The sequence below is a fragment of the Delphinus delphis genome, chromosome X (genome assembly GCF_949987515.2).
Source record: "Delphinus delphis chromosome X, mDelDel1.2, whole genome shotgun sequence".
Taxonomy (NCBI): Eukaryota; Metazoa; Chordata; class Mammalia; order Artiodactyla; family Delphinidae; genus Delphinus; species Delphinus delphis.
Window position 1 is genome coordinate 55019775 of NC_082704.1, and position 25866 is coordinate 55045640.

At 36.3% G+C, this 25866-nt stretch overlaps 1 protein-coding gene across 1 annotated transcript in view; it reads left to right on the forward strand.

The window, feature by feature from the left end:
- Positions 1 to 25866, forward strand: part of CHM (CHM Rab escort protein) — a 207637-nt gene that overhangs the window by 38453 nt on the left and 143318 nt on the right. The window contains exons 3-4 of the mRNA XM_060002983.1: positions 12018 to 12090; positions 14410 to 14534. Coding sequence (XP_059858966.1) covers positions 12018 to 12090; positions 14410 to 14534 — 198 coding nt within the window. The remainder of the gene's footprint in view (positions 1 to 12017; positions 12091 to 14409; positions 14535 to 25866) is intronic.

The following is a 25866-nucleotide window of genomic DNA, read 5'->3' on the forward strand; positions in this document are numbered from 1 at the left end:
ACAATGCAAAGCTGTACCTCAGTATTGTGATAACTGGGCTTTTCTGCCTTTGAAAATAAAAATGTCTGTTTGTGATTTTTACTGTTCTAGCTGAAAATTATAGGTCACTTTTCCATCATGAAACTTGAGAGGGCTTTAGATAATAGTTTTATGTTTGCTGTTTAAATACTGTGAATACTCACTCTCTAGTTTCACAGATAAACTCTAGTTTTAAGGAAGTCTTTTTCATCATATAAAATAGTGTTCCTGGCAATAGAGATAAACGTCGTCCTTCATCATAAACTACTTTTTCCTTTACTTGATGTACAGAGACAGATGTGACACAAAATTGGCAGAAAATGTTCCATTCCCCTTTTTCCTCAGTCAGGAAGTTCTCACTTTGTCCTTAAAATAAATTGTATCTATGGTTTTAAAAACAAAACCAGTAACTTAGCCTTGTTATTCATTACAGAAACAGTTTTAAGGACTGTAGAAATAGTATTTTATAATTGAATTTGAATGTCAGAATTCTGAAGCTATATCTTTAAAGATAAAATTAAGAAAATATTTGCAATAATGTTCTAGAGAGCATATTACAATGTTGTATTGATTTTTTATTTTTCTTTTTGTCATGATTTTGACACCTAAATTCTTTGGCTTTTTCTTTAGGGTATTGTAAACAATATTTAGAACCATGCAAATACCAAAATGAATTTAGTCAAAATCTGCTTTGGTTTTATAGTGAGTTTATTAATAATTACGTTGCCCTCTTTTGTCAGAAAGACCACAGTAATGAAAACCATGTTTCACCTTTTACATACATAATTGGATGAGATCACCAGATGCTGATGTTAAGAGCACATCAACAGGAAAAGTTGAAAATAGGAGCTGCATGGAAAAATACTAGAACCAGTTAGCTCTGTCAAAAACCATATGACCAAGTATAGGGGAGAAAAATAGAATTTGACCATGAACTGACCTCAGGTCATTTAATAATGGAAAGAAACATTCTGATGGCCCTTCTTAGAGCTTTTTAAGACTTTTAATAATAGCAGAAAATATCTTGGAAATTGGCACATTGTGGTCAGTGTTTGAAAACTCACGTTAGATTACTTTTGTTTTTCTAAAATTTTATTATGATAATTTTCAAACATACACAGAAAAGTTGAGAAAATTGCACTGTGAACAGCTGTGTTTCCCCTACCTAGATTCTACCACTAACATTTTGCTGTATTTGCTTTATTATATAATTATACATTTACTGATTTTTCTATCCATCTGTCATTCCATCTTACTGTTTTATGCATTTCAGAGTAAGTTGTACATGTCCAGTACCTTCAGTCTGGAACACTTCATGCATATCATTAACTAGTTATTTATGGTTCTTTTTTTTGAGATAAAATTGCAAGCAAATGCACAGATCTTAAGTGTACCACTTAATAAGTTTTAGCAAATGCATACACTTGTGTAACTAAGAACCTTATCAAGATAAAGAACATTGCCATCGCTCCAGAAAGTTTCCTCACGCCCCTTCAAAGTCAATTCCTGCCCTCATTCCCACCCTCAAAGGCAACCATTCTTAGGATGTTTTTCACCACAGATCAATTAATTTAGCTTGTTCCAGAGCTTCATATAAAAGGAATCATGGAGAGTGCACTCTTTTGGAACAAAGCTTCTTTCACTTAGCATAACGTTTTTTGAAATTCATTGACGTTGTTATATTTGTATCAGTAGTTTATTCCTTTTCATTAGTGAATAGTATCCATCATATGGATATACCACAGCTTATTTATGTAGTCTCCTATTGATGGATATTTGAATCATTACCAGTTTGGAGCTATTGATGAATAAAGATGCTATGAAAAAACTTGTACAGCTCTTTTGTGAACATATGCTTTCCTTGTGTGTAAATACCTAGGAATGGAATTACTGGGTCACAGGGTTGGTATATGTTTAGTTTTGTAAGAAACTGCCTGACAGTTTTCCAAAGTATTTGTATCATTTTTTATTCCCACCAAAATGTGTGAGCATTCTGGCCATCCACACCAACACCTGGTCTTGTAAGTCTTTTTCATTTTAACTATTCTGGTGTATGTGTATCGGTATCTCATGTTCATTTTTAATGCTTATTTTAATGTATATTTACCCAATGACTAATGATGTTGAGCACCTTTTCATATGTTCATTAACCACATCTATCTTCCTTTGTGAAATGTCTGTTCAAACCCTTTGCCCACTTTAAAATTTGCATATTTGTCTTATTTTTAAGTTGAAAGAGTTCTTTATATCCTGGATACCAGTCCTTTGTCAGATATGTTTTGTGAATATTTCTCCTACTTTGCCTAGCCCATTCATTTTTTAAAATGACGTATTTTGTGGAAAGGTTTTTCATTTTGATGAATTCTAGTTTATCGATAGTTTTTTTTTTCCAGAGGTCCTTGAATGCCGTTCTAGAGTGTGGCATTTCCCAGGAGTAATTGATCCAATAAATACTATTATTTGGAAATAATGACATTAATAGCTAACACTGCACAGTACTTCCTACACCCCAGGCAGTATTCCAAGCTCTGTAGAGTAACTGGCCAAGATCAAAAAGCTGGCAAGAGTGCATGGAGGCTTAAGGTTTTTCTTGCTGTAAATCTCATGCTGTCTAAAATACTACAGGCAGACCTTGTTTTATTGCACTTCGCTTTCACAGATACTGTGTTTTTTACAAACTGAAGGTGTGTGACAACCCTGTGTCAGGCAAGCCCATTGGTGCCATTTTTCCAACAGCATTGGCTCACTTGGTGTCTCTGTGTCACATTTTGGCAATCTCACAATATTTCAAACTTTTTCATCATTACTGTATTTGTTACGGTGATCTGTGATCAGTGATCTTTGATGTTATGACAGCCAAAAGATTGTGACATGCTGAAAGCTCAAATGATGATTAGCAGTGTTTAGCAATAAAATACTGTTCAGTTAAGGTATGTACATTGTTCTTTTTTAAATTTAATCAATCAATTAATTAATTAATTTACATCTTTATTGGAGTATAATTGCTTTACAACGGTGTGCTAGTTTCTGCTTTATAACAAGGTGAATCAGTTATACATATATATATGTTCCCATCTCTCATCCCTCTTGCATCTCCCTCCCTCCCACCCTCCCTATCCCACCCCTCTAGGTGGTCACAAAGCACCAAGCTGATCTCCTTGTGCTATACGGCTGCTTCCCACTAGCTATCTATTTTACATTTGGTAGTGTATATGTCCATGCCTCTCTCTCGCTTTTTCACAGCTTACTCTTCCCCCTCCCCATATCCTCAAGTCCATTCTCTAGTAAGTCTGTGTCTTTATTCCTGTCTTACCCCTAGGTTCTTAATGACATTTCTTTTTGCTAAATTCTGTATATATGTGTTAGCATACGGTATTTGTCTTTCTCTATCTGACTTACTTCACTCTGTATGACAGACACTAGGTCCATCCACCTCATTACAAATAGCTCAATTTCGTTTCGTTTTATGGCTAATATTCCATTGTATATATGTGCCACATCTTCTTTATCCATTCATCCGATGATGGGCACTTAGGTTGTTTCCATCTCCGGGCTATTGTAAATACAGCTGCAATGAACATTTTAGTACATGACTCTTTTTGAATTATGGTTTTGTCAGGGTATATGCCCAATAGTGGGATTGCTGGGTCGTATGGTAGTTCTATTTGTAGTTTTTTAAGGAACCTCCGTACTGTTCTCCATAGTGGCTGTACCAATTCACATTCCCACCAGCAGTGCAAGAGTGTTCACTTTTCTCCACACCCTCTCCAGCATTTATTGTTTCTAGATTTTTTGATGATGGCCATTCTGACTGGTGTGAGATGACATCTCATTGTAGTTTTGATTTGCATTTCTCTAATGATTAATGATGTTGAGCATTCTTTCATGTGTTTGTTGGCAGTCTGTATATCTTCTTTGGAGAAATGTCTATTTAGATCTTCTGCCCATTTTTGGATTGGGTTGTTTGTTTTTTTGTTATTGAGCTGCATGAACTGCTTGTAAATTTTGGAGATTAATCCTTTTTCAGTTGCTTCATTTGCAAATATTTTCTCCCATTCTGAGGGTTTTCTTTTGGTCTTGTTTATGGTTTCCTTTGCTGTGCAAAAGCTTTGAGTTTCATTAGGTCCCATTTGTTTATTTTTGGTTTTGTTTCCGTTTCTCTGGGAGGTGGGTCAAAAAGGATCTTGCTGTGATTTATGTCATAGTGTTGTGCCTATGTTTTCCTCGAAGAGTTTGACAGTTTCTGGCCTTACATTTAGGTCTCTAATCCATTTTGAGCTTATTTTTGTGTATGGTGTTACGGAGTGTTCTAATTTCATTCTTACACACATAGCTGTCCAGTTTTCCCGGCACCACTTATTGAAGAGGCTGTCTTTTCTCTACTGTATATTCTTGCCTCCTTTATCAAAGATGAGGTGACCATATGTGTGTGGGTTTATCTCTGGGCTTTCTATCCTGTTCCATTGATCTATATTTCTGTTTTTGTGCCAGTACCATACTGTCTTGATTACTGTAGCTTTGTAGTATAGTCTGAACTCAGGGAGCCTGATTCCTCCAGCTCCATTTTTCGTTCTCAAGATTGCTTTGACTATTCGGAGTCTTTCGTGTTTCCATACAAATTGTGAACTTTTTGTTCTAATTCTGTGAAAAATGCCAGTGGTAGTTTGATAGGGATTGCATTGAATCTGTGGGTTGCTTTGGGTAGTAGAGTCGTTTTCACAATGTTGATTCTTCCAATCCAAGAACATGGTATATCTCTCCATCTATTTGTATCATCTTTAATTTCTTTCATCAGTGTCTTATAATTTTCTGCATACAGGTCTTTTGTCTTCTTAGGTAGGTTTATTCCTAGATATTTTATTCTTTTGGCTGCAGTGGTAAATGGGAGTGTTTTCTTTATTTCACTTTCAGATTTTTCATCATTAGTGTATAGGAATGCCAGAGATTTCTGTGCATTAATTTCTGCTAGCATCTTTAGGATTCTCTGTGTATAGTATCATGTCATCTGCAAACAGTGACAGATTTACTTCTTCTTTTCTGCTTTGGATTCCTTTTATTTCATTTTGTTCTCTGATTGCTGTGACTGAAACTTCCAAAACTATGTTGAATAAGAGTGGTGAGAGTGGGCAACCATGTCTTATTCCTGATCTTAGTGGAAATGCTTTCAGTTTTTTTCACCATTGAGGATGATGTTGGCTGGGTTTGTCATATATGGCCTTTATTTTGTTGAGGAAAGTTCCCTCTGTGCCTACTTTCTGCAGGTTTTTTTTTATCATAAATGGGTGTTGAATTTTGTTGAAAGCTTTCTCTGCATCTATTGAGATGATCATGGTTTTTTCCTTCAATTTGTTAATATGGTGTATCACGTTGATTGACTTGCGTATATTGAAGAATCCTTGCATTCCTGGAATAAACCCCACTTGATCATGGTGTATGATCCTGTTAATGTGCTGTTGGATTCTGTTTGCTAGTATTTTGTTGAGGATTTTTGCATCTATGTTCATCAGTGATATTGGCCTGTAGTTTTCTTTCTTTGTGACATCCTTGTCTGGTTTTGGTATCAGGGTGATGGTGGCCTTGTAGAATGAGTTTGGGAGTGTTCCTCCCTCTGCTATATTTTGGAAGAGTTTGAGAAGGATAGGTGTTAGCTCTTTTCTAAATGTTTGATAGAATTCGCCTGTGAAGTGATCTGGTCCTGGGCTTTTTTTTGTTGGTAGATTTTTAATCACAGTTTCAATTTCAGTGCTTGTTATTGGTCTGTTCATATTTTCTATTTCTTCCTGATTCAGTCTTGGAGGTTGTGCATTTCTACGAATTTGTCCATTTCTTCCAGGTTGTCCGTTTTATTGGCATAGAATTGCTTGTAGTAATCTCTCATGATCTTTTGTATTTCTGCAGTGTCAGTGTTACCTCTCCTTTTTCATTTCTAATTGTATTGATTTCAGTCTTCTCCCTTTTTTTCTTGATGAATCTGGCTAGTGGTTTATCTATTTTGTTTATCTTCTCAAAGAACCAGCTTTTAGGTTTATTGATCTTTGCTATCGTTTCCTTCATTTCTTTTTCATTTATTTCTGATCTGATCTTTATGATTACTTTACTTCTGCTATCTTTGGGGTTCTTTTGTTCTTTTTTCTCTAACTGCTTTATGTGCAAGTTTAGGTTGTTTATACGAGATGTTTCCTGTTTCATAAAGTGGGATTGTATTGCTATAAATTTCCCTCTTAGAACTGCTTTTGCTACGTCCCATAGGTTTTGGGTCGTTGTGTCTTCATTGTGATTTGTTTCTAGGTTTTTTTTTTTTATTTCCTCTTTGACTTCTTCAGTGATCACTTCGTTATTAAGTAGCGTATTGTTTAATCTCCATGTGTTTGTGTTTTTTACAGGTCTTCTCCTGTAATTGATGTCTAGTCTCATAGCGTTGTGGTCAGAAAAGATACTTGATACAATTTCATTTTTATTAAATTTACCAAGGCTTGATTTGTGACCCAAGGTATGATCTATCCTGGAGAATGTTCCATGAGCACTTGAGAAAAATGTGTATTCTCTTATTTTTGGATGTAATGTCCTATAAATATCAATTAAGTTCATCTTGTTTAATGTATCATTTAAAGCTTGTGTTTCCTTATTTATTTTCATTTTGGATGATCTGTCCATGGGTGAAAGTGGGGTGTTAATGTCCCCTACTATGAATATGTTACTTTCAATTTCCCCTTTTATGGCTGTTTGTATTTGCGTTATGTATTGAGGTGCTCCTATGTTGGGTGCATAAATATTTACAATTGTTATATCTTCTTCTTGGATCGATCCCTTGATCGTTATATATGTATCTTTGTCTCTTCTTATAGTCTTTATTTTAAAGTCTATTTTGTCTGATATGAGAATTACTACGCCATCTTTCTCTTGGTTTCCATTTGCATGGAATATCTTTTTCCATCCTCTCACTTTCAGTCTGTATGTGATTCTAGGTCTGAAGTGGGTCTCTTGTAGACAGCATATATATGCGTCTTGTTTTTATATCCATTCAGCCAGTCTGTGTCTTTTGGTGGGAGCATTTAATCCATTTACTTTAAGGTAATTATCGATATGTATGTTCCTATTCCCATTTTAATTGTTTTCGGTTTGTTATTGTAGGTCTTTTCCTTCTCTTGTGTTTCTTGCCTTGAGAAGGTCGTTTAGCATTTTTATAAAGCTGGTTTTGTGCTGCTGAACTCTCTCAGCTTTAGCTTGTCTGTAAAGGTTTTAATTTCTCCCACAAATCAGAATGAGATCCTTGCTGGGTAGAGTAATCTTGGTTGTAGGTTTTTCTCCTTCATCACTTTAAATATGTCCTGTCAGTCCCTTCTGGCTTGCAGAGATTCTGCTGAAAGATCAGCTCTTAACCTTATCGGGATTCCCTTGTGTGTTATTTGTTGTTTTTCCCTTGCTGCTTTTAATATGTTTTCTTTGTATTTAATTTTTGACAATTTGATTAATATGTGTCTTGCCGTGTTTTTCCTTGGATTTATCCTGTATGGGACTCTCTGTGCTTCCTGGACTTGATTAACTATTTCCTTTCCCATATTATGGAAGTTTTCAACTATAATCTCTTCAAGTATTTTCTCAGTCCCTTTCTTTTTCTCTTCTTCTTCTAGAACCCCTATAATTCGAATGTTGGTGTGTTTAATGTTGTCCCAGAGGTCTCTGAGACTGTCCTCAGTTATTTTCATTGTTTTTTCTTTATTCTTCCCTGCAGTAGTTATTTCCACTAGTTTATCTTCCGGGTCACTTACCGTTTTTCTGGCTCAGTTATTCTGCTATTGAATCCTTCTACAGTATTTTTAATTTCAGTTATTGTGTTGTTCATCGTTGGTAGTTTCATCTTTACTTCTAGGTCCTTGTTACATGTTTTTGGCGTTTTGTCTATTCTATTTCCAAGATTTTGGGTCGTCTTTACTATCATTATTCTGAGTTCTTTTTTAGGTAGACTGCCTATTTCCTCTTCATTTGTTAGGTCTGGTGGGTTTTTATCTTGCTCCTTCATCGGCTGTGTGATTTTCTGTCTTCTCATTTTGCTTATCTTACTGTGTTTCGGGTCTCCTTTTTGCAGGCTGCAGGTTCGTAGTTCCCGTTGTTTTTGGTGTCTGTCCCCAGTGGCTAATGTTTCAGTGGGTTGTGTAGGCTTTCTGGTGGAGGGGACTAGTACCTGTGTTCTGGTGGATGCGGCTGGATATTGTCTTTCTTGTGCGCAGTCCACGTCTGGTGGTGTGTGTTGGGGTGTCTGTGGACTTATTATGATTTTATGCAGCCTCTCTGCTAATGGGTGGGGTTGTGTTCCTGTCTTGCTAGTTGTTTGGCATAGGGTGTCCAGTTCTGTAGCTTGCTGGTCGTTGCGTGAAGCTGGGTGCTGGTGTTGAGATGGAGATCTGTGGGAGATTTTTGCCATTTGTTATTATGTGGAGCTGGGAGGTCTCTTGTGGACCAGTGTCCTGAAGTTGGCTCTCCCACCTGAGAGGCACAGCACTGACTCCTGTCTGCAGCACCAAGAGCCTTTCATCCACATGTCTCAGAATAAAAGGGAGAAAATGTAGAAAGAAAGAAAGAAAGAAAGAAAAGGCAAGAAGGAAACAAAGGAGGGAGGGAGGGAGGAAGGAAGGAAGGAAGGAAGGAAGGGGAGAAAGAGAGAGAGAGAAAGAAAGAAAGAAAAAGAAAAGGAAAAGAAAGAAAAGGGAGAAAGAGAGAAAGCAAGGAAGGAAGGAAGGAAGGAAGAAGGAAAGAAAAGAAAGAAAGGAAAGAGGATAAAATAGCATAAAGTAAGAAAATAAAATAGTTATTAAAATAATTAAGATAGTTTTTTTAAAAAAGAAAAAAAAAAACGGACGGATAGAACCCTAGGACAAATGGTGACAGCAAAGCTATACAGACAAAATGTCACACAGAAGTATACACATACACACTCACAGAAAGAGGAAAAGGGGCAAAAATAGTAAATCTTGCTCTCAAATTCCACCTCCTCAATTTGGGATGATTCGTTGTTTATTCATGTATTCCACAGATGCAGGGTACATGAAGTTGATTGTGGACCTTTCATCTGCTGCTTCTGAGGCTGCTGGGAGAGATTTCCCTTTTTCTTCTTCGTTAGTACAGCTCCGGGGGCTCAGCTTTGGATTTGGCCCTGCCTCTGCATGTACGTCGCCAGAGGGCGTCTGTTCTTCGCTCAGATAGGATGGGGTTAAAGGATCTGCTGCTTCAGGGACTCTGGCTCACTCAGGCCGGGGAGGGGAGGGAGGGGCACGGAGTGCGGGGCGAGCCTATGGCGGCAGAGGCCGGTGTGATGTTGCAGCAGCCAGAGGAGCGCCGTGTGGTGTCCCGTGGAAGTTGTCCCAGGATCGCGGGCCCCAGGCAGTGGGAGGCTGCAGAAGTTCCTGGGAGCGGAGGTGTGGAGAGTGACCTGTGCTCACACACAGGCTTCTTGGTGGCAGCAGCAGCAGCCTTAGCCTCTCATGCCCGTCTCTGGGGTCCGCGCTGTTAGTCGCAGCTCGCGCCCAACTCTAGCTCCTTTAAGCAGCACTCTTAATCCCCTCTCCTCGCGCATCAGGAAACAAAGAGGGAAGAAAAGGTCTCTTGCCTCTTAGGCAGGTCCAGACTTTTTCCCGGACTTCCTCTTGGCTAGCCGAGGTGCACTAACCCCCTGCAGGCTGTGTTCACACCGCCAACCGCAGTCCTTTCCCTGCGCTCTGACCAAAGCTGGAGCCTCAGGCCCCAGCCCCGCCCGCCCCAGTTGGCGAGCGGACCAGCCTCTCGGACTGGTGAGTGCTGGTCCGCACTGATCCTCTGTGCGGGAATCTCGCCGCTTTGCCCTCCACACCCCTGTTGCTGTGTTCTCCTCCGCGCCTCCGAAGCTTCTTCCCCTGCGCCACCCGCAGTCTCCGCCCCCGAAGGGGCTTCCTAGCGTGTGGAAACCTTTCCTCCTTCACAGCTCCCTCCCACTGGTGCAGGTGCCGTCCCTATTCTTTTGTCTCAGTTTTTTCTTTTTTCTTTTGCCCTACCCAGGTACGTGGGGAGTTTCTTGTGTTTTGGGAGGTCTGAGGTCTTCTGCCAGCGTTCAGTAGGTGTTCTGTAGAAATTGTTCCACGTGTAGATGTATTTCTGGTGTATCTGTGGGGAGGAAGGTGATCTCTGTGTTTTACTCTTCTGCCATCTTCCCAATTCCCCCATCTATCGATAGTTTTTATTGCTTTCTGTGTCCTGTCTGAGAAGTCTTTGTCTACCCTGATTGTCAGATTTCTGATATATATTTACTAGTTATAAATTGATGTAGCCCTTAAAAAATTTTATTTAGGTCTTGAAGCTTTCACCCAGTAGTCAGAGCTTCTCATTTAGGACCTTATGGTGGCTTAAAAGAAATCTAAATATCTCAACAAAAAATTTAAAGACAGTGGTTTTTATCACTGCTTCAGGGTTATTTTTTTCAACACTCAGGATATTTTATAGTTTTGTTGAGTGATATATTTAGAGGATGGGAAGGGATGGCAGAAGTGTATTATTCTCAGGCAAGGGAGAGGAGAGTATAAATTTGCTATGGGAAAACTCTAACATCCCTCTCTTTTCCCTCCTTCTCTATACTGGCTATTACCCACCTTCTCCTTCCACTGTTGTCTCTGATCCAAGGGATCATAGCTTCTAGGCTTCCTTGATTCCAACACCTAGAATTGTTAGTATAGCTGAAATTTTTCCTAAATTTTAAAGCTCTGTAGAGATCTGGATAGTGTAGGAATTTGCATCATCCCCAAGAGAATTATCAGATTATAAGTAAAGTAGTGATCTGTATTAATAGACCTACTTTCAAAGGTGTTCAGTTTAACCATTTTCTCTGTTAGAGCAAGCAGTGATTTTTGGTAAAATATTTGAGCCTAAAAACTGACTGTTCTTGAGACCAACCAAGAGTTGATTGAGGAGAAATCTATCAGAATTTTTAGAGGATATCCAGTAGCATTATGGATGAGTAATTTTAGATATCATCTTAAAGGTTTTAGTTTTTGTTTAAAAAAGACCTTTTATAGATTTTTATTTCATTAGAGAAGGATACAGAGAAGCAAAAATGTAAACAAAACCAAGACTCTCTCAGAATTAAAGTAGATATTGTAGGTGGGTTTGAGTGTACTTTGGGGCTCATCATACAAAGAATCAGTATAACGTGATGAGTTTTGCAAGGATTGGGAAGCCCTGTGTGTAGTGCTGAGAGTTCTGGTTGCCAAAAGTCTGCTACTTACAGAAGTTAATCAGAAGTCCAGTGTCTACAAGGTTTACCTGATCCTAGCTAGGAGACCTCTGGGTTCTCTAAAATGGAGTGATCTTCACAGGACTGTGGAGTGAAGAATAGTTTACCCAGTTACCAGTGGAAATATTGTTGTTGTTATACTTATCACAGAAGTCTTGATGTGAATGACTGTGTCCCAGGATCTACTTTTATTTGTGGCCCTGAAGGCTTAGAATGGCACAGGGCCTTCCAGCAGATCTCGAGTAGCCAATTATATATGTGTATATACAAAATTTATTTAGGCATGGGAGATGGATTTGGTGGCGGTGCTAGCAGTGGATATTTACTGCTTGTGGAAAACTTAGCAGTTTTTTCCAGTGGCTTTCTTTGAGATCTACCAAGATTTTCTTCCCAGCCATTTTTATTAACCCAGGAGTGAGATTTGTTTATGTTAAAACAAATGTACTGCTCAGTGACCATATCAGGATGTTCACAATCACATGATCCAGTGGCACTTGATCAGTGCTGAAAGCTCTAAGGAGGCCAAAGCGATCTTTTAACTCCTTATACAATGAAAAGTTGACTTTGAGATCTGAAAGGCCCACTTCTATTTATTTTGTTCTACTGTCTCCTCTAATCTCAGCATCCCTATTATGTGTGCTTTTGAACTCTGGGGTAGCAATGTTGAAAATGACATGGGATGAAGATCAGTGACTTGATTTTTTTATACCCTTTTCTTTACTCTTATTTTTTATTGTTACAGAAGAAGCTACTATGGAGGAAACTGGGCCAGTTTTAGCTTTTCAGGACTGTTGTCCTGGCTAAAGGAACACCAGGTAAAGTTCTTATCTGATTTTTTAATCTACTAGGTTATATTTTGTGTCACGTAATAACCCTGCATTGAAGAAGACACTAAGTTTCCTCTGTAATATAGGATTGATAACTTATTTACTTATTTAACAAAAACTGTGCAGTCACCTTTTCAGCTAATATTTTTCCAATACCTCTAAAATATAGATTTCACTTTTTAAGTATAAACAGATAACATTGGCTGAAGAATAAATCATATATGTTTCATACCGTTTGCTAATTACTCTGTACGCCCAAATATCAGGCAAGATTTTTTTTCTCCCAGTCTTTCAGAAAAAATATTTCAGTCCTTATAAAATCTCACATATTACTAGTTGTTCTTTCAGTTAGTATGTTTTGGAAAAAAACCTAAGTGTTTGGGGAAGATACATTAATTTGAAATGATCTCAGTCATTGGTGGTTTTACATATTTATAGAAGTCACCTGACAGAATCATACCTGACAGTAAAAACAAAATGCAAGGAAAGAAACAATATAAATTTAGTAATTTTTTTCCCTAAGGGTAGGATCTCACTACTACAACTGTTGGATATCATTGTAAAGAAGTTTTTAGAGATCATTTACAGCGTACGTTTAACACGGGGAGTTGATTGTCATGCAGTTTACCAGTTTTTATGAGACATTAAAAAAACTGTCCTAATTTTATGTAAATGGTGCATGTGGCTTGAAATGGAATTCCTACTGAGAGCATCATACATAGAATCAGAAACTGCTGTATCTCAAAAGGGTTCAGACATTTGGGAAAGGAGGATGATAGACTCTAGAAAATTGTATTCAGTTAACTAAGAATAATATAGCTAAGACTTAACTAAGCACTTACCATGTACCAAGCTAAGCATTTTAGTTTTCTTGATTGATTTAATGGTATATATGACTCAAAAAGTGTAGTGATGACAAAGACATTGACATTGAAGATACACTGAAGATTCAGTTTGAATCTTATTATTGTATGAAATGAGAGTGTGGAGAAACAAGCAATATTTGTAAAGTAACATTTCATGTAATGACTCAAACTATGTATGAATCAAGAAAGTAAATGTTATAAATAGATTCATTTAACTGTTTAAATGAATATGCCTCAAATATTTTATGTTGATCAGAAACCCTTTTTTGAACCTTATCCTTGGGAAGTGTGTGTGAGGATCACCTCATGTTGAGTCATATTCAGTACTTCCATGCAAAAATTTAGTCTAGATTCTCAGAACAACAGCAACAAAAATACCCTAATTGTCTGAATGGAAAATTTTTGGTGAGTGAAGGGATTTTTAAAAAATAAACTTTGGTAATGGGTTAGATTTATTAAAACAAAATATTTTTGTAGATGTTCCTTTTATTTTAATGCTTCTTTTACTCCAACATCTTGACTCTGTCACCATATCCTTTTTCCCTTCACTCTTCTGTCCCTGGTCCATAGTTCTTTTTTCAGGCTGTTAACCCCTGTCTATATGTTCAAAGTTCCTGTACTTCACCTCCTCTTCTATTTATGTTGGGATGTTTAATGCTGTCTAATAATTACACTTGATAATAAGAGCCATCTGCCACTACTTTTCTTCAGCTTAAAATATTAAATTCAGGACAGTGCAGCCTTTTAAAAATAATTATTGCCCTACTTTATGAAATCTGTAACTTTAGAAATTTTCTGAGGTGAATTTACTTAAAACAAAGGCTACTGTAGTTATATTTCACTACTAGTTTGTTGAGTATATATAATACGTTAAAAATTTTTTCTCTCTGAGAGATGGGTAACAAGTGGATTAAAATTTTAAACAGATTAAAAATTGATCCTTGACCTTTGGAAAAGGTTTATCTTGACATCTTCAAAAATCCCCTGTATTCAAATATTGTATCATATAACTTTCTCCATAAAATATAATTAGGAATCATTGAAAAACTTAAAGAACCACTTTCAGTCCTTAGTGAGAGTTTATATACTTTGTTATACATTCTTGTTTTTATTGTATTTCTAAATATAAAATATTCAGGTCGATTATTATAAAGTCCTTAGTTATATTGGGCTGAGTACTTTTCAAAAATACTTTTACATATAATCAAAATTTGACACAGCTAATGACCAACCTTCAAAAATCTGAAAGTAAGCAGAATGAAGTAATTTTGGGTCTGCTTTTTTAACAACAAAATGTAAAACTTTATTATTAATAAGTAATATGTGCCTTTTGATGTGATGAGAGGCAAAGCATGAATTTAGAAAGGTATAAATTTTATCAGAAAAGTAGAGGTTCAGAGTACCCAATTTAATTACAATTTCTTATCTGTATATTGTTTAGGAAAACAGTGATATTGTAAATGAATGCCCACTGTGGCAAGAGAAGATCCTTGAAAATGAAGAAGCTATTGCTCTTAGCAGGAAGGACAAAACCATTCAACATGTGGAAGTGTTTTGTTATGCCAGGTATGAAAATTATTTATTTACAATAAACTATGTTCATGACTTCTTATTCACATGTCTTCAGAAGAAGCCAGCAGTAAGAATTTATATGGCACTGGTTGCTACAAGTCTACTTGATATGCTGGTTTGCATTTTTTAAAATGTAACATTAGTTTTGTTAGGTTTGTTCATTTGTATTATTTTTTAGATTCCACATATAAGCGATACCATGTAGCACTCGTCTTTATCTGACTTATTTTATTTAGCATAATACCCTCTAGGTCCATCAGTGTTGTCGCAATTAAACTTCAAAAACCAACAAACTCATAGAAAAAGAGATCAGATTTGTGGTTACCAGAGACGGGGGTGGGGGGTGATGGTGGTGGTGGCAGGGTGCGGGGAGGATTGGATGAAGGCAGTCAAAAGTTACAAACTTCCAGTTATAAGATAAATAAGTAGTAGGGATGTCATGTACAACATGATTAATATAATGAACACTGCTGTGTGTTATATACGCAAGTTGTTAAGAGTCAATCCTAAGAGTTCTCATCACAAGGAAAAATATTTTTTCTATTTCTTTAATTTTGTATCTGTATGAGATGATGAATGTTCACTAAACTTATTGTGATAATCACTTCATGATGTATGTAAATCAAATCATTATGCTGTATGCCTTAAACTTATACAGTGCCGTTATGTCAATTATATCACAATAAAACTTTTGTGGAAGAAAAACATAAAACTTTCAGTTGTGGAAGAAAAAAATAAAACTTTCAGTTTTCTCTGTTTAGATAATATATTAATGACTTATAATTTACTGAGCTCTTTTATTTTTACTTTTTATTAAAAAAAATTTTTTTGGCCGCACTGCGTGGTATGTGGGATCTTAGTTCCCAGACCAGGGATCGAACCCACACCCCTTGCAGTGGAAGCATGGAGTCTTAACCACTGGACCTCCAGGGAAGTCCCGTGAGCTCTTTTAAATACATTATCTTATTTGATCCTTACAATGGTCCTGTGCTAGGATAGAGCACATAGTATTAGATTTTTCACAGAGTCCTCAGTGGAGCTCAAAGAGTTTAATTTGCTGAAGGTCACATAGCTTGATAAATATCAAGGCCATACCTAAGCTAGATAGTGGTGGAGTCCAAGATTAAAGCCCAGGGTTTTATAATCCTAATTCAGTGTTCTTCTAACTCTTAGATAACAGTCAGTGTAGCAAAATGGAAAATTATAATTTTGGATTAAAGAAATCAAATTGAGTGGCCATGACATCTGGGGGCATATTTTTGTAAATCAAGAGAGAAGTGGGGGGAAAGTAATGTTTTCAGTGTCTCCTTCTGAGTGAAAGAATTCATTGTTTTAAAACAATTGGAATAGTTTATTTTTTCAAATGACATGGTCGATGGGCTGAAAGGTAACAATCACATAGTTCACTTCAACTGTTATGGAGTTATGGAGTTGAGGGTTTTAGAAATCAGACTGTCAAGCTCTTTAATAGTAATTAAAACTTAAAATCCAAGATACTAGAAATTTTTCAGGACGTGTACTGTCATCATACATATCCTTGCTGTGGTACAGTGGTAAGCGTGACCTGAGCCCGTGAAAAGTTGGGGAACCTGTGGTTGATTTCTTAACCTATATTCATATCTGTCAGGTGACTAGCATTTTCTGCCATTAATACATAGTTAATTTTCTATGATTTTCTGCAAAAGGACAGCCTTTGAAATATCAGATACAGATTATAATTTGCATAATGCTAAATGGCATTCAGTATGGAAAGGTATAACTCTCTGATATTGTTTAGACCCAGCGTAGACAGATCTAGAACAGAAGGTGATCTCAAGTGAAAATTCATACGCTTTAATGAAACCAGGAATAAATATTTGGTAACTTTCTTGTGTGTCCATGAATACTACTTGACTAGAATATAGTGACAGTCACACTCAGGCCCTTTGAGAGGTACTTTTGCTATTTCAAGGCCTTTGATTTCTCTATGCTTCATGACAATTAGTGTTTATGGTTTCTGGTGACTGAAATGACACATTTTGAGTGCAGAGGAAATCATCTCGTTTTTTATTTCTGATCTCTACAGTTTCATTTTTGGAACTTCTCAAAGTGATAAAAGATTGGTGGTGGAAGGTTTGTTTTAAAACAGAGAAGTAGGACTCTGCTGTATATTTTCATTGCCCATTAGAGGTTGGAACAAGAGGTGAACTGGGATAATGTTCTATATGTCTTCATTTACTTGGAAAGGGTAGCTAGTTATTAATGCCATAGTAAGCAGGATGAGCCCTGAGAGCATCCAGTGGGGGAATGTACAGAAAATCTACTTGTCTATAATAAGTGCTACAAACATGAGTAAACAGGAATAACAGTACCTTTCTTAGCCCCAGCCAGACTATGGCATCCTTAACCTTTTGGATCATGACCACAAACTTGGCATTATATGAAAAGGGCTAGGGCCAAAATACCTGTCACAGAGATTTACTTTATATGAGAATTCATCACCCAGGACCCACTGGCTTAAATCAGAATCCTTGTTGAATACATATTTCTGACAACCCTATTTTCTGGTTTTCCTACTATAGTAGTTTAAAGCGGCAAATAGGAAAGGGGTGTCTGCTGGAGGCAGGCACACTGAGAACCACACTGAGACCAGGGTTATACTCCTGCCTTTATGATTCAACTTACTGTATGATACTGAGCAAAAGATGTCCTCTTGGACTAGGTCATCTCAGAAGTCCCTATGGGCTCCAACATGCTGCTGTTTTATGTGTTAGTTGATAGAGTAACAGAGGAAAAGTAGACAGAATCAGCAAGCTGAGAGCAGGCTTTGGGCCATTTAGTGTAGGGGCAAATGGCTTTGAATCAGGATCCCTCAAAGACATCACTGTATTATAGCACAGTATAACAATTGATGATCATAATTCTATCCCGATGTCTTCAGGAAAAAGTTAAATTATGTTCTCTCTACTCCACTTGAAAAGGTGGGGGTATTTGAAATACACTTTAGAAAGATGAATATTAAAACTGATTAGAGGGCTTCCCTGGTGGCACAGTGGTTAAGAATCCACCTGCCAATGCAGGGGATGCGGTTTCGAGCCCTGGTCTGGGAAGATCCCACATGCTGCAGAGCAACTAAGCCCATGCGCCACAACTACTGAGCCAGTGCTCTAGAGCCACAACTGCTGAGCCCACGTGCCACAACTACTGAAGCCCATGCACCTAGAGCCTGTGCTCAGCAACAAAGAGAAGCCACCTCAATGAGAAGCTCGCGCACAGCATCGAAGTGTAGCCCCCGCTGGCCGCAACTAGAGAAAGTCGGCGCACAGCAACAAAGACCCAACACAGCCAAAAAAAACCAAAAAAACAAAACTGATTAAAATAAAAATTTTATCATTTTAAAAGATTACTTTTGGTGCTCTTAGAAAATTCCCTCATTTTCTCCCTAAGAAAGGATATCACTATGTAGTAGATCCTCGACGTTCTTGTGGGATACATCACAAAATTCCTTGTGAATCCCCTTTTGTAAATATGTAATGAAGAATATGGTGCAGGTTCCTGGCTTTTTGTTGTTATTGCTGTTTACATATGTGTTATTGATGTTACTGTTACATTTTGTGGATATAGTGTGTGTGTGTGTGTGTGTCTGTGTTTCATTCTGTACAGTTTTAACACATATGTGGGTTCATGTAACCATCACCACAGAGAACAGATCAGTTCCATCACCACAGGGATCCATCCTGTTGCCATTTTATAGCCACACCTCATCTCCTTCCCCAAAGTCCTAACTCCTGGCAACCACTAATCTGTTTTCCAACTCTATAATTTTGTCATTTTTGAGGACATTATGTAAATGGAACTGTACAGTATGTAACCTTTTGCCACTGGCTTTTTTCGCTCAGCATAGTTACCCAGAGATTCATCTAGGTTGTTGCTTGCATCAGTATTTTGTCCCTTTTTATTGCTGAGTAGTATTCCATGGTAGCAATGTACCACAGTTTATTTAGTCATTCATCCACTGAAGAACATCTGGGCTGTTTCCATTTTGTCTGTTACAAATAAGAATGCTATAAATGTTGGTTTACAGGATTTTGTGTGAACATAAATTTTTATTTTTCTGGGATAAATGCCCAAGTGTACAATTCCTGGGTCATATGTATGTTTAGTTTTAGAAGAAACTGACTTTTCCAGAGAAGCTGTACCATTTTACATTCCCACCAGGCATGTGTGAGTGATTCAGTTTCTCCGTATCCTCACCATCATTTGGTGGTGTAACTTTTTTAGTTTAGCCAATCTTATAGGTGTGTAGTAGTGATATCTCATTGTGGTTTTAATTTGCATTTCCCTGATGGCTGATTTTGAATATCTTTTCATGTGCTTATTTGCCACCCATATGTCCTTTTTGGTGAAATATCTGTTCATGTCTTTTGCTCATTTTTTAATTGGATGGACTTTTTTTTTCCTGTGGAGATTTAAGAGTTCTTTATATATTCTAAATGTATCCCTTGTTAGATATGTGGTTTACAAGTTTTAATTTTTGTATAAGGTGTGAGGTTTAGGTCAATGTTCATTTTTTTTAACCTATGGATATCCAGTTGCTTCAGTACTATTTGTTGAAAAGGCTGTTTTTCCTCCATTGAGTTACTTTTGCATCTTTGTCAAAAATCAACTGACTGTACTTGGATGGTCTGTTTCTGGATTCTGTTTTCTGTTCCACTGATGTCTATGTCTTTTCCCACACCAGTATCACACTGTTTTGATTACTGCAGCTATACAGTTGGACTTAACATCAGTTTGAATGATTTCCCCCAATTTATTCTTCTTTACCAAGATTGTTTTAGCTGTTCTACAGTTTGTGCCTTTCCATATAAATGTTTTAATAAGCCTGTCCATGTCTAGAAAACATTGCTGGAATTTTGATAGGAATTGCACTAAAGTTACAGATCAACCTGGGGTGAATTGACGTCTTTATTATTTTGAGTCTTCCAATCCATTGACAAGGTAGGCCTCTCCATTTAGGGAGGTCATCTTTGATTTCTTTCTACAGGATTGTGTAATTTTCAGCATACCAGTTCTGTACATGTTTTGTTAATTGTATACCTAAGTATTTAATTTTCTTTGGAGCCAGTGCAATTGTAAGTGGTATTATTGCTTTTTTAATTTTGGTTTTCACTTGTTCATTATTCATATCTAGAAATATAATTGGTTTTTATGCATTCATCTTTTATCCTGAAATCTTGCTGAACGTGCTTATTCTAGGAATTTTTTGGTAGATTCCTTGGGATTTTTGCATAGGAAGTCATGTTTTCTGCAAAGAGGAACAGTTTTACGTCTTCGTTTCTATTGACTTTTTTTTTTAGTCTATTTTCTATTGAGAGTCATGTGTTTTCTGTCCATAGCCACATACTGCAAGTTAATTGTATTTTCTACTTATCCTTAGGCTCACTTAATGAGCATTTTTTTCATAAAGGAAGTTATTATCACTTCCTGAGGACTTTGTAATTATACACTAATGCTGGGCAATCATTTAGGTTCTCTCACTTGCTAATTATCTTGATCTTGTACACTACTCTCTCAGCATATGCAAGTCAAATCCACAATCTGACCAAATGACAAATTACCAAAAACCTTACACTTTAATGGTCATTCATGCCAAGAGTTTATTTAGTTGCATCAGGCATATAGAGAGAAGTCAAACCTCAATCCCTGGTAAATTATGCATATAGAATATTGTTTTAAATATTGATATTTTGGTAAATTTCCAAAATATCATGTAAAGATAGCTTTATAATGATATGAATGCTGAAATATTATGACTTGTCTTCCCATCTTAGACCAGATGAGTTAGCTTATAGAGTTGACGTTTATTAGGCCAAAATCTATGGCTTGATTCTTGTAGATGTCACTTGATATTTCATCAAGGAAGAATAGTGTCTATCTCTTGGCCACAAACAATATTATAGTCATAACCAGTAGCCTTTTGATTTTTAATCTTTGATTACAAGGAGGACAGGGCAAGGATTCAAGTAGATCAGTGCAAACCCATCACCACTGCTTGGAAAATACCTCAAACTACATGGCAAGTCAGTAACACCATATTCTAATGTAAACATATAGGATAGCACATTATTTTTTTTTATGATTGTTGACTTTACTTATTTTCAAAAATAATTCTTAAGTGTTCAATCTAAAGGTTTTAGTGATCTTTTGAACATTAAAGTTAGTATTTTTTGGTTATTGCATAGTTAGGCTAAATATTAAAATAGAAATTGTAGGGATTAGTCTCTTTTCATAACTTAAGTCCAGTTAACACAAATTCTATAAAAAACTACCCAGATTGTTTTGTTTTATCAGTGCTTTGTTACCCTGAATGCTGCTTGTAATAGGTGAGTTAATCTCTAGTTTGGGCCAGAAATACTTTTGCTATACATAGATTATCTTTCTTTGAAACAAATTTTGTGATTATACAGTTGACTTATAGAAGGGAAGAATAAAAGAACTATAGCATTTATTGGATATTATCTTTGTGGTAGCTGCTATAACTTGCTTCCTTACATATTTTATTTCATTCAGTTTCATTTAATCTGTGCTATGACCAGGGAGAGCCAGAGATAGGAGAGCCAGGATTTGAGCCCACATCTATCTAACTCAAAAGTTTGTGCTGTTTCCATTGTGTCACATTGTATTTCAGGAATCAGATAAATACATGTATGCGTATCAAGGAAGCCATTCCACCAAGTGAATAAAGTATTTCCTTTGTGAAGACTAGCACCTAAAGAAGTACATTTACTTCTTTAATTTACTAGAGTAGTGTTTAGAATTGTAAAGTAATTATACCTATATTGGGGAATGAAAGTGCCTAACTCCCAATGTTCGGAAGATAAGGGATGAATCCAGTAACCTTTAGTTGTTGTGACTGTAGTTTGTACGCCATAAGATACAGTAGTTTAGGTGAGGGGATAAAAGCAGCTGCTATTTCTGGTTTTAAATATCCAACAGAAGATGAAAAGGCACAGTACATTAATCCACGCAAACCCAAACAGTTCTTAGGTAAAAGATGATTGCCTATTAATTGCATAATGTCATGTAGTTTCTTTAGTGAGAAGAGATTTTTATCTTTCTAAAATATTGGCAAGAACTTGTACCTTTTCTGTCCTTTCTTTTTTTGCATAATACTGAACATTGTTTCCCCTGTTCTGGCGTGATAATGTTAAAACAGGATGAAAACTTGCTTCTTAGATTTATAGACGAACCAGCTCTTTCATGGATTGATACTAAAATAAAGACATTGTAATACTCATCTAAAATTCTGTTTATTTACTTTAGGTTCTAAAACTTTAATTAAAAAATTTTATAAGTAACATGAGCCTTTTAAGCAAAAACGTAATAATACCAATAAGAAAGAAATACAAAATTTTAAAAAAATGAAAAATCACGTATAAGTTTTATAATTTAGAGGAAGCTATAATTTACCACTGTGTACAAGTAAGTTTGTTTTAGGCTATAAGTGACACAGTGCCCAACTAAAAGTGGATGGGTAGGTGGGAGGGTAGGCAGGTGGGTGGGTTGGTTGGTCCTGTTGCAGAATTCACTAATTGAGAATCTTAATCACATCAGAGTTGGGGTAGGTCCCCAGCACTTCTCTTAGCTTCCTGTCCAGAGTTACAAGATAGTTGCCACGATTCTGAACAGGTTTTCACACAGCAGAAATCTCAACGTGAAATGAAGGGGGAGAGATTTTCTTCTAACATGTGTATGCTTTTTTTTGTTTGTTTGTTACTATTATACTAGGGAGTCTTTACCAAAGCCCCCAGCAGATTCTCCCTTGTCTCATTGGCTAAAACTAGATAACCAGCTCACTCTTAAATCAGTCACTAACAAAGGGCAGTAAAATTACCATAATTGGTTTTAATCAGTCATGATCCATCCCCTAGTCCTGGGTATCTTCTGCCTGATATTGGAACAAAATTGCAGCTCTTGTGGCAGGGAGGAAGACAGTAATCGTTGTTGAGTAGGCAACCAATAGTACCTGCTGTACACCACCTTATGCTATTTTGTTCTTGGAGAAATGTGACAAGAGGTTGATACTTCAGCTATATTCTACTGTACGTGTTAACATTTTAAGTTGGTAACAAATAAGGAAATATATCTACCAATATATTATATTGCAGCAATTCAAAATCGACTACAGTGGTTTTTTTATATTGCTGTTTTCTGGAACAACAACTTTTTGATAGTCTGATTCTTATGAGTAACCATTAAACATTTATTTGCAGGAATAAACAGCTGGGTAGCAGTGTAACGTGTACTGTGCAAATCAAAAGTGAATGGCCTTAGCACAAAGTGCATACATCAAAGTAAAAGAATACAATTTCTGCAACAAGCTATACTGTGGGGAAAAAAGGTGCAAATGACTGAAAAATAAATAGTGAACACCTGTGCTGAATAAATTAACCAGCTGGTTGGCAATTTTTCATTTGACTTATCTAAAAGGGTGACTGTTACAAGGCATTAATAAGACATATTCACTTTGAGGTGTTCCCTTGTTACTACCATTAATTGATAAGCAATACTAGATAATATCAGAATTTATACCCCTAAATTCTCAGAGTTATATGTAGATTGTGGCAAGCGGTAAAAAGTGCATTCAACTAAGCAGTTATTCAGCAGTTGCAATTAGGTAAAATTATCTCAAAAATACTGTTACACTGTATTGTAAATATCCTTTGAAATTCAGATAAGCAATATGTGACATTAGATTTCATCTGTCAATTTATTTTCATATTGAAAAATTTTATAAGAACTAATGATGCAGATTTTTCCCCTTTGTATGTTAAAATCATAGTAGTGTTTTAGAACTCAAAGTTTCCCTTGAGAGCTTATAATTCAGCCACATTCATTTACAAATGGCAAATGTGTTTTTATACTTTTCAAACTTTAAAATTAATAAAATTGAGTTATTATTCTGAGGTGTTCTCCAAAGTTTGAATTATTTTTTTAAGAAAAAAATTTTTTTTAACCACAGTATAAAGTTTTAAATTTGAGGGACGATAAGTCCTTTTTGATGAACAGAATTTTGCTTGCTGAGGAATTAAGTGGAATTTGGGGAGTTTTCTGGTGTCGTTATAACTTCTAGTTAGGTATTAAATTCAATGTTGGCAGAACTCCAAAAAATATTTTAGTTGTCGTTAATGGAAAGTAAGGAAACTATAGTGTTTCTATTGCATGTGTTTTCCATAGTGCTAGGAATTTCACCAGATTATGATGTTGAGAATAGTAAAACTTAATAGCTTATGCATGTAAAACAAATTCACAAAGAATAACTCCTTTCCTTAAACTTATACCCTTAATTAAGTATTTGGACTTATATTTTCCAGATTGTCCAGTACTGGTTAATGCATTTCATTCACTCTAGAAAGCTCTCTTTTTCAGAATATAATAGAGAGCCACTGACCAGATAGTAGCTGTGCTCAATTTTCGTGGTGTCATCATCATGCTCTGTAATAAGAGAAATTGCCATATTCTGTCTTACCTGTAAAGTATAATTAATTATCCTGCCATTTCTTAGTTTAATCTTTAGATGTGGAACTTTTTGCTGAAAGTTGTCACCTTAGATCCCTCATGGAACACACTTTGGTTTACTGGTTTTCAAACTAATGAAAATGAATACAAAGCATGAACAATTCTGTAGAAAATATACAAATCACATTTCATATTATTGCTCTTCATTTTTAATGTTGCTTAATGGCAGTGGTGCTCTTACGTGGTTATGTGGCCAGAGAGCTTTCAACATGTGATTACAAACCTAAGAACACATGTTTTGAGTTGCCTGTTGACCTGTGGGAAATTTAACAATAGCTTAGGTTTGATTAATATCTCATGTTTGATTAACCTTTTGGAGTTTATGAAAAATACTCTTCATATATGTTAGCTCATTAATCTTACAAAACCCTCATGAAAGTTAAGGCAGATGAATGATCTCCCATTTCATAGATGGGGAATCTGAAAGGTTAATAAATACATTCAGGACTAGAATTTTCCCACTACCATTTCCTAGATCTGAAAATGGTTTTGACATTAATGATTTCATCCTTTTTTCATTAGATTTAATTGAAATTACTAGATTATAACAGTAACCATGGTATTTTATTTCTTAACATTTAAAATAAGTTATTCTTTCCTTGTAACCTTTCTTATTGTAGTGTTTTTTTGTGTTAATTTCAAAGAGGCACTTTTTGTTCACTGCCCACAAACTTTTTTTAAATTATTTTTTTTATTTTTAATTTTTTTAAAACTCTTTATTGGAGTATAATTGCTTTACAATGGTATGTTAGTTTCTGAGTGAATCAGTTATACACATACATATGTCCCCATATCTCTTTCCTCTTGTGTCTCCCTCCCTCCCACCCTCCGTATCCCACCCCTCTAGGTGGTCACAAAGCACCGAGCTGATCTCCCTTTGCTATGCGGCTGCTTCCCACTACCTATCTATTTTACGTTTGGTAGTGTATATATGTCCATGCCACTCTCTCACTTTGTCCCAGCTTACCCTTCCCCATCCCCGTATCCTCAAGTGCATTCTCTAGTAGGTCTGTGTCTTAATTCCCGTCTTACCCCTAAGGTTCTTCATGACCATTTTTTTTTTACATTCCATATATATGTGTTAGCATACGGTATTTATTTTTCTCTTTCTGACTTACTTCTGTCTGTATGACAGACTCTAGGTCCATCCACCTCACTACAAGTAACTCAATTTCGTTTCTTTTTATGGCTGAGTAATATTCCATTCTATATATGTGTCACATCTTCTTTATGCATCCATCTGTTGATGGACACTTAGGTTGCTTCCATGTCCTGGCTATTGTAAATAGGGCTGCAGTGAACATTTTGGTACATGACTCTTTGAATTATGGTTTTCTCAGGGTATCTACCTACTAGTGGGATTGCTGGGTCATATGGTAAATCTATTTTTAGTTTTTTAAGGAACCTCCATACTGTTCTCCATAGTGGCTGTATCACTTTACATTCCCAACAACAGTGTGAGAAGGTTCCCTTTTCTCCACAACCTCTCCAGCAATTATTGTTTGTAGATTTTTTGATGATGGCCATTCTGACTGGTGTGAGATGATATCTCATTGTAGTTTTGATTTGCATTTCTCTAATGATTAATGATCTTGAGCATTCTTTCATGTGTTTGTTGGCAATCTGCATATCTTCTTTGGAGAAATGTCTATTTACGTCTTGAGTCCATTTTTGGATTGGGTTGTTTGTTTTTTTTCACACACACACACTACATTTTATTTTTACAAGAGATAAATAAACTGACACCAAGCATTGTAAATGGATGACC